The 10,368-nt window shown below is 28.6% G+C and overlaps 1 protein-coding gene across 1 annotated transcript; it reads right to left on the reverse strand.

Moving 5' to 3' along the window:
- Nucleotides 1–772: 772 nt before the first annotated feature.
- On the reverse strand, nt 773–8,875 carry LOC108561517 (muscle M-line assembly protein unc-89-like). The gene is made up of 5 exons (XM_017919488.1): nt 8,831–8,875; nt 8,394–8,693; nt 1,473–1,683; nt 1,213–1,406; nt 773–1,099 (listed from the first exon to the last, which is right to left on the reverse strand). The coding sequence occupies exons 1-5, from the start codon at nt 8,873–8,875 to the stop codon at nt 866–868; spliced, it is 984 nt and encodes a 327-aa protein (XP_017774977.1). The 3' UTR covers nt 773–865.
- Nucleotides 8,876–10,368: the final 1,493 nt, after the last annotated feature.

The raw sequence follows: 10,368 nt of genomic DNA on the forward strand, positions 1-10,368 counted from the left end.
AGGTTCTTGGAAAATGCGTTAATTTGTAAATTTGAAATATTACAATAATTCCATAAATCGTAACTTATACAAAAATGAATATAAATTGTTATAATATTGCATCCATTCTGTACCAAATTCAATTAGTTAATTACAAAAGTTTTTTTTTTACAAATACTTGAAAAATTTCTACTTTATTTAATATTTATAAACGATATAAAATATTACAAATCTTTTCCTGTTTTCTTGTAAAAAAAAAACATGGAAAAAATTACAGTTTATAAAAATATAAAATTTTATAATTCCATAAAAAAAGTAAATCTAACAAATTTAAATTTATTTATTTGCATATTTTATCAATATTTCAATTCATAATAATATTTTTGTTCATAATCAATGCATATTTTAAACTTTTATGCTTTTAGAATTTTATATATTTTTTTTTTTTTCATAATTCCCTTAGATAGGTAAAGCGTGCTCATAATTACTTGAAATTAATTGAATTATGTTAAAATTATTGTAAGTTTTTTGGTATATAAATAATGAAAAAATACATAATAAAAATAATTTGTATAATTCTTGTAATTTATTAAATATATAATAATTAGAATAAAATGAAGTAAGTAAAAACTGTAAAAACAGTTGAATAAAGTTATAAAACTAGATTATTTTGTTTTATATTTATATACGTTATTATGATAAAAACAGATGTTTTGGAAATTCTTTGGTTTATGAGAATAATTCTGAGAAAGAAATTGTAAAATTTTGTGGTAAACAAAGTGGTTCTTGGAAAATGCGTTAATTTGGTGTACTCTGTGAATCCCAGATGAAAGCTTTAATTGTAAATAAAGGGTCCATCCGACTGATGGTGGGAGGGTGTCATGTTTCATTTGTTTGTAATACGTAATACAACAACAATCCGAGTAGGCTGTAAACACGGTTGTTTGTAATGTAGTGGCTTACCTTGAACCACGCTCAGCTTGACGGAATCCTGTCTGGTGGCTTCTTGGGTGCACGTGTAGAAGCCCTCGTCGTCAGCGGTCACCATGGAAACTCTCAAACGACTGGTGATCTTCCTCTCCCTGTAATCCGTATCCACGGAAATTCCGCCCCTATCGGACTGTAACAGTGTAAGCCTAATTAGCTAATTAGTGGATCCTGTTGTTGCTCTCTCCACTTTTCCTGTCCATCTCTGTACAACGGGACGATTATTTAGACTGCACTTCCACCTACCTCGGACGTTATTTCCTGGCCCTTGTGCATCCATCGGACGCGCGATTTCTCAGCCAATGATCCGGAATCGGACGTCGGGATTATCTCGCAGGTCAGAGATATAGGAAGTCCGACTCGCACGTACACCTCCCTCGGCGACTTTATTGTAGCCACGTTGGTGAACTTGTAGCTCATCCCTGCAGGTCTTCTGCTATCTGCACGAAATTGCAAAAATTGTTAACTTAAGTTTTCGTTTTTTTTTTCATCTCAGTTTAACTCACCGGCAACTGTGAGGGCTACCGCCAGGTTCATCTTCGGATCCGTGTTGACCTGACATTCGTATTGGCCGGTGTCCGTGATTTTGACGCCACGTATCCTTAATCCCCAGAAATCTGCTTCGTGTGAGTACACCGACTCGAAACGGCTGTCCGCTGAGAACGTGAACGTTCCAGATGTTAGTATCGATAGATCTCGGGTCCTTATCCATGAGATCTGCGAACACACCAAATATTTACTAGAGAAAATCAAATGTAACAAATTTGAAATATTACAATAATTCCATAAATCATAACTTATACAAAAATGAATATAAATGATTATAATATTGCATCCATTCTGTATCAAATTCAATTAGTTAATTACAAAAGTTTTTTTTACAAAAACTTGAAAAATTTCTACTTTATTTAATATTTATAAACGATATAAAATATTACAAATCTTTTCCTGTTTTCTTGTAAAAAAAAAAATATGGAAGAAATTACAGTTTATAAAAATATAAAATTTTATAATTCCATAGAAAAAAGTAAATCTAACAAATTTTAATTTATTTATTTGCATATTTTATCAATATTTCAACTTTTTTTGTTCATAATCAATTCATATTTTAAACTTTTATGCTTTTAGAATTTTCCCTTAGATAGGTAAAGCGTGCTCATAATTAACTTATACTTGCTTTTAAAACGTACTCTGATATGCTTTTATGCAAATTTTACCTACATATATTCTTTTATCTAGTTTAACAAAGTGTGTATCAATATTACAACGATTTTAATAATAATTTATCGTTTAATAAATAATATTTTGTCCTAGGTTTGATGTATTGATATATAATTAACAATGAATCTATTTCTTTGAAGATATATCAAATAAATTAATTATAAAGTGTTAAATAGAAATAAATAATTGAAATTAGTTTTTGCAATTATTTTTCTTTAATTAATTTATATAACACCCCAATCAATAAGTTTCTTGACATATAGATGGCGTCTCTATCGATAAATACATATGATTTTTAGGAAGTACCAATCTTCAGACGACGTCTGTCAAAATCTGATTTTACTTTATACATGATAAAATGGAAAAAATAGAGATTTCAAAGGTTTATTGAAAATAATGAAACTTAAAAAAAAACTTTTTTTAATACAAACAAACTTTTCTAAAGTTCAAAATCAAATTATGAAAAATAATTAAAAAAAACAACGTTTTTATATGAATTTGTTTAATTTATGTTATATAATTACTTTAGTACTAATCTTCGAAACGTTAATACAAATTATTATCTAATTGTACTTTAGAAATAATAAAATAGAATAAACAAACTTTTCTAAAGTTCAAAATCAAATTATGAAAAACAAGAAGAAAATCAACGTTTTTTATATGAATTTGTTTAATTTATGTTATACAATTACTTTAGTACTTTTATTTGAAAGTTAATACAAATTATTGTCTAATTGTTCTTTATGAATAATAAAATAGAACAAACAAACTTTTCTAAAGTTCAAAATCAAATTATAAAAATTAACACAAAAATCAACGTTTTTTATATGAATTTGTTTCATTTATGTTATACAATTACTTTAGTACTTATCTTTGAAATGTTAATACAAATTATTGTCTAATTGTACTTTATAAATAATAATATGGAACAAACAAACTTTTCTAAAGTTCAAAATCAAATTATGAAAATTAATACAAAAAATCAACGTTTTTTTATATGAATTTATTTCATTTATGTTATACAATTACTTTAGTACTTATCTTTGAAATGTTAATACAAATTATTGTCTAATTGTGCTTTACAAATAATCAAATAAAACAAACAAACTTTTCTAAAGTTCAAAATCAAATTATGAAAAGTAATTAAAAAAATCAACGTTTTTTATATGAATTTGTTTAATTTATGTTATACAATTACTTCAGTACTAATCTTTGAAATATTAATAAAAATTATTCTAATATTATATTGAAATGGAACAAATAAAAATATCTAATGTATAATTTTTTTGTTTGCAAATAAATAATAATGAATATTGTACTTTTTTTTTCAATGGTAATAGAAATTATAAATCATATTGAGAATATGACAGAACAAAAAAAGGAATACCAGAACTGAATCAAGTTAAGTGTGGAATTTAGAGGTGGATTGTAGATCAAAGGATGCTAATTCGAGATCCGGCTTATCCATCTTCAAAACTTTATACATGACGTCCCCGATGTTGCTATAACAACCTAAGAGTACATCAAAAGACGCTTTACGAAGCGGTTGCATAACGTTTGTTTACAGCTCCCGCTCGAAATGCAAAACGTCCTCTTCTATTACATTTTTTTTTTGTTTGTTCGTAAATGACACCGTTGTTCGGAGCGCGCAACTGGCACGCAGTGTTATGAAACAATGAATCATCCGTCGTTGCAGGATATTCCTCCACCTCCTCCTCCACCACCTCTGCGCAATGCATTGTAAGTTAAGAATAGCCATCTAATTTAACTAATCTAAATTTAAGCTAAATATAAACGAACGCACGTATAAATTCCGTGTTGAGGTTGTAAATAATCCAGAGGAGAGAAGTGCTTTGGGCACGTACACACACACAAATATATATATATAAATTCCCATGCATAATTGCATCTTCTCGCTATTAAAATCGTCGATCTACGCTCGAAAATTAAACGCATCGATCATAATACTTCGGAACAGAAACATCTTCAGAATTGCTATAGGAATTATTAAAAAGAAAGAAATTGGGGCGATTATAATTACGCCCTTTAGGAGATTTACGATCGTCGCTCGTAATAAATAAATTGCGAAACACAAGCGAAATTGAATCATAATTTATAAACTATTTGCATTGGGTTTCGGCGTTTCGCGTGACTCCGAGCCATTACGTGCAAAACGCTAATATCAGATATGAAAAATCCGAATTGATTTATTCCTGTATCATTTGCTTCTCTCTCTCTCTGTTTTTACACAACCAAAGTTGGATTATCTAATGAATGATTGCTTCAATTATTGTTTGTTGGTTTCGTTACGTTCCTGGTTACTTTTTTGTTGTTTTTGTTGTAACTATTGTTGTTTTTTTTTCTGTTTGTTTGTTAGCGTTATCCGTATCAGAGGAACGATACCAGAGGAACTTCGACAACAAATGGATGCGGTGGAAAAACTAATGGGCTGTGTGCCAATAATGCTGGCAGTTTTGAATGCAAAACTTTTGGATCGTAATTTATGTCGCTGCTGGGAGCGATATTAGCTGTTAAAAGTGGTTTTCAAGTCGAGAACGATTCCCATGTTTCCAAAATGAAACTTTGAATTTTATTTTATTTATTTATTTGTTCTGTGTGTTATTTTTGTTTTTTTTTATTCACTTATATTTATTGCACATTCTTTATTTCCAATTACATTATGCACACGTACATGAAGTATAACATGAAGCAGGTTAATAAGTAATAATACAGAGATAGAAGGACGATGTGGAACACGAAATCTAGCTGAAATGGTGGAACCATTCCCAATCGATTGATTGACACACTTAATTATAACGATATTTACTTGAAATCACCAACATCTGAAATAATCAAAAATTAAACAAAAATATAAATAACTTAACAACAATATTAGTTTTTCTTTATTCAAAAAATAACAATTTTGTAAAAACTTTTTGAACTGCAAAAACAGAAATTATTAATTAAACTTATCAATAATTAATTAAAGAGACAAGAAAACATATTTATTGAAACTTGATCAAAATCTCTTATAAAACAATAGAATCATATGGATTTTTAAAAAAGGTCAGAAATTTTCAAGTTATTAAGAAAAAAAAACTCTATTTACATTACGTAACCTTTTTTTATATCAAAAATTGCGCAAAAATCACTTTCTACTAATTAAACGATACTCAAAAACCAGGTATAATCAATTAACGCATTAAGTAACGTTTAAAAATTTTCCTCTTTTACTGTTTTTGTATGTATTTTACAAGCAAAAAGTGCGATTGAAATAGTTTCGCTAATTCAATAAATTTTTAGATAAATCAAATTAAATTTTATCGCTTCAATTGAGAAAGTTGCTCTAAATCCACTTAAATCGGAGAGTTCTAATTACATTTCGCATATTTGTAAATCAATACTTTTTTTTTCAAAATTTTTCAATTAGCAAACTTTATTGATTATTAATGAATATTAAGACAATTCCATATAATTAGATTTGAATTTACAATTTTGGATGCAATTAACTAATTTTATAGTCATTTTCTTTTGCTTCGATATACATTTTTACATTATATTTATTTCTTGTAATATCTGTTACAATTTTTGAATGTTTTTTTGCAATTTCAAACTGATTACATGAACATTCATTAAATTTTTATCTTTAATTATAATTTAATATTATATATTTTCATCCAATATTTCTAATGATTTGTGTATGTTCAATTTTGTCTAATAATTATACAATTTATTTAATGTATTCATACACACCACAACTATTTTATTCAATTAAGGAAATTGGAATTATTCAATTGAATTTTCAAAATTAGTCTTTCTTTACTCAAAAAATAACTATTTTGTAAAAACTTCCAAATATTTTTTGAACTACAAGAAAACATATTTATTGGAACTTGATAAAAATCTCTTATAAAACAATATAATCATATGGATTTTTAAAAAAAGTCAGAAATTTTTGAGTTATTAAGAAAAAAAATCTTTGCACAAAAATTGCACACGTTAATCTTTCAATCTGATCATAGGTATAAACTACAATACAATAATATTCTTAATTTAATCATTTTCTACTAATTAAACGATTGTAAATAAATAAATACACGAAAAAGAAGTTTAATCAATTAACGGATTAAGTAACGTTTAAAAATTTTCCTCTTTTACTGTTTTTTTTACGTATTTTACAAGCAAAAAGTGCGATTGAAAAAGTTTCGCTAATTCAATTAATTTGAGATAAATCAAATTAAATTTTATCGCTTCAATTGAGAAAGTCGCTCTGAATCCACTTAAATCGGAGAGTTTTAATTACATTTCGCAAATTTGTAAATCAATACTTTATCATTACATTTACATTGATTTTACACAATTTTTCAATTAGGAAATTTATTGCATATTAAAACAATTTTATATTAGTTATTGTGAGTTTTTGTGCTTTTATATTTTCTGGAAAATTTTAATTTACAATTTTGGGTGCTATTAACTAATTTTAAAGTAATTTTTTTGATTAAAAATTTTTGTTTTTTTTTTGCATTTTCAAACTGAAATTACAAAAACATTCACTGAATTTTTATCTTTAATTATATATTAATATTACATATTTTCATCCAATATTTATAATGATTTGTGTATGTTCATTTTTTTCTAATAATTATACAATTTATTTAATGTATTCATATACACTACAACTATTTTATTCAATTAAAGAAATTAGAATTATACAAGTGAATTTGCAAAAGCTACATTACATATTGTACGAAATGCAACAACCTCAACCATCATTCCATTCCTGTTCTGTTCACAATCCTTGCTCCCTTTTTCTCAGACGCTCCTAACAATCTCTCTAACGATCTTTGTTTGCGGCAAAATGCATACAAAAATCGGACACACAGCGATGGAGGAAACGCATTAGAAGAAAAGGGGCGAGAAGAAGATGAAGAACGAAAGGAAGGAAGGATGAAGATACTAGTAAGAAAAAAAAAAGAAAGAAAAGAGGAAGAAACTTCACGGTACAATCCACATCTTTCAGCGGACGCTTTATGATACGTGTTCCGTGGAATTCCCTTCAGGAGATGACTTCAGATTTCATAGAATACGGAGCCGAGTTTAAATGCGAGCAGTCCTTTGTGCGCGCAGCGAGACTGTGGGTTATGTGTACGTATGAATGCGACGACAATGCTTCCTGAAACCTCGAGAGTATCCAATTCCAGGCGAACCTTCCGCAGAAATTCGCGGTTTAAAAAAAATAACACAACTCTTGTGGTAACCCGATATGTTGTGGGTAATTACGAAGATTGTTTTTTTTTTAAATTTTTGTTTGAATGTTGATAAAGTTTGGTTTGTAGATCAAATTGTATAAGAATGGGGTCTATATCGAAATCCCGACATGAAATTGAAAATCCCGACAACCATAATCTCGACACTGTAGAAATTTCGATAATGGAAATCCCGACTGTATCAAAATCTCGAACATTTTAACAGACTTTGCCAATCCTCATTCAACTTTGTCTATGTGTAATTAGGAAATAAGCGTAGAATTGTTGCAATTATCAATAATATACATACATACATACGGTATACAGTTATGAATTGAGAACAAAAAATTCTGCTGGTTTCTCTCCTTCACACCACAAATTTCCAAGCGCACTGCCTTTTTGTGACGGAATTATTACAAAAATTATCATTTTTGCTAATTTTGATGAGTTTAGCAGTTAATTAACACATGTTTTACTCTTTTTTATTTGCTCATTCTGTAATGAAACTACTTCTATATCAAATAATAAAAGATACTATCGGGATTCTAACACTGTTGAGATTATGGTTTTAACGGACTTTGCCAATCCTCATTCTCATCCTCAACTTTGTAAATTCACCTTATTTATTTGTGTAATTAGGTTTTATTATAGAAATAAAAAAGAGTAGAATTGTTGTAATTATCAACAATATACATACATACGGTATACAGTTATGAATTGAGAACAAAAACTTCTGCTGGTTTCTTTCCTTCACACTTAAATTTCCAAGCGCACTGCCTTTTTGTGAAATGATCATTTTTGCTAATTTTGATGAGTCTAGCGGTTAATTAATACATGTTTTACTCTTTTTTTATTTGCTCATTCTGTAATAAAACTACTTCTATATCAAATAATAAAAGATACTATCGGGATTCTAACACTGATATTATGGTTGTCGGGATTTTGATGTGTGAAACTCACAACTTTGTCGCCGAGATTCCGGACGGTGCAGGGCAGCAGGACGGTTTCACCAAGGTTCGCATCGATTTCTTTAATGATCATATCGAATTTGGGTGGTTCCAATGATGGAGTTGACGGCGTCGGCGGCGGCTCCTCTGGCACCGCCTGAGGCCTATCCCAGCCGTATCCTGCGAAAATACAACAGTCAACGTTAATTAGTTTCGTCGTCGTCGCAGCTCTGCGTTTATTAGTCGCTCCGAACTTTTTGACGTTCGAGCTCTGACGTGCACGAAAATAATGTATACTGGTTGTTGCTTCTAGCTAGGTGTCATGCATGCATCGATTTCCTGTTCCTCGGCTATAAATACTCAGACCGTATGCGTTTGTGTTTATTTTTTTTGTTGTTGTATGGTTGAGGACGAACGAAAAAAGAATGCAAAACGGAATCAGTGCATAACCTGGAACGGAATTTCGCATGCAGCACTTGCTAAAGCGAAGCGCATTCTTGCATATTCTACAGATCTTGTAAATCAGACAAACACATATTTCATTATAAATGATAAAAAAAAATATAAGATTTCTCTTTAGAAAACGATATATTTTAATAATATCACTATTTTACAAGGAAATACCAAAAGGACTATAGTTTATAGCTTTGTTAATCATTCAGTCATTATAAAATAAATGAAATATAATATATTGCAGACTAATAATAATGATGATTTGGATCGGACGATAATAGTCAGGAGTAATTTGGCAGGTGGATTGTAAATAGGATGTAGCAAGGACATATGGTTATGGATGGTATGTAGAGCGCGGACCGGCATAAACAAATTCCACTCGCATGACACAAAAAAAAAACAAAACAAAACGTAGCGAGAGTCCAATAAAGTACACTTCACGTATACATTTTTAAATGTAAAAAGTTGTTTACAGGTGACGTGCACTTGAACTACATTACGTAACTCATACTTATTTTGCTTTAGGTGACATATTCTGATTTACTCACTGTTTATTTTATAGTAAATAAAAATATATTATATACCTTTATTCAGAATAACAATATTCAAGGGTATATAAGAAAATTTCAATTTGTTTTTTTATGAAGAAATATTTTTTTAGAAGAAATAAATTGAATTAAAATTTTGTCACAAATAAAACAATTAAAACTTTAATAATAAAAACTATTGATTTAGTTGATAATTGTTGATTTTGTAGTAGTAATGTATCAAAATCAATCTAAATCTTTGAAAAAATATTTTTGTTTAAAGAAAACTTTAGATTATTTAACAAATTTGTTTATAAATTTTGTTTATAAATAAATAAAAAATATAGTTAAAAGTATGGACTTAATTGAATTAGATTTATATTTAGAAGTAGTAAAGTATAGGTCTCATTTCTTAATCGAAATGTTTAATAATGAAAAATTTAAATTAAAAAATATTTGTTTTTTTAAACTTTAACATATTTATTTGTCAAACTTTATAAGAAAGAAACTTTAATAATTTTGCATATAGAATACTCAAGAAAATACATTTTTTTAATTTAAATGTATTTTGTTTCGAAATTTCCAAAAATAATATTATAGTGAATCCGCACTGATCGAAGCCGTACTATGCGAGATATTGATTAATATAAAAAAAAAAGACTTTTTTCATCCATGAGCCTAGGCCCTAGTGGTCGGCAAATTTATTAGCCAAAGAGATAAATATGAACATTACAACAATTTAAAAAAAAATGGGAGCCAAATCTGCTATTTTAGTAAATTTTTATTACACTAAATAAAACTAAATTTCATACTTAATAAATATTTATTATTGCGAACAATAATGTGATTGCATCTCGTTGGAAAGTTGGAGTAAGTCAGGTTTGTATGTCGTTGTGCCTCCGTGGATATTTGTGTCAGAGCCGCACTTAAGGAGCCAAAGAATCACATGCGGCTCTGGAGCCGCACTTTTCCGACCACTGGCCTATAGCAACCTAAATACGTCCCTGA

This window comes from Nicrophorus vespilloides, unplaced genomic scaffold, assembly GCF_001412225.1.
Source record: "Nicrophorus vespilloides isolate i.1.1-1 unplaced genomic scaffold, Nicve_v1.0, whole genome shotgun sequence".
NCBI lineage: Eukaryota > Metazoa > Arthropoda > Insecta > Coleoptera > Silphidae > Nicrophorus > Nicrophorus vespilloides.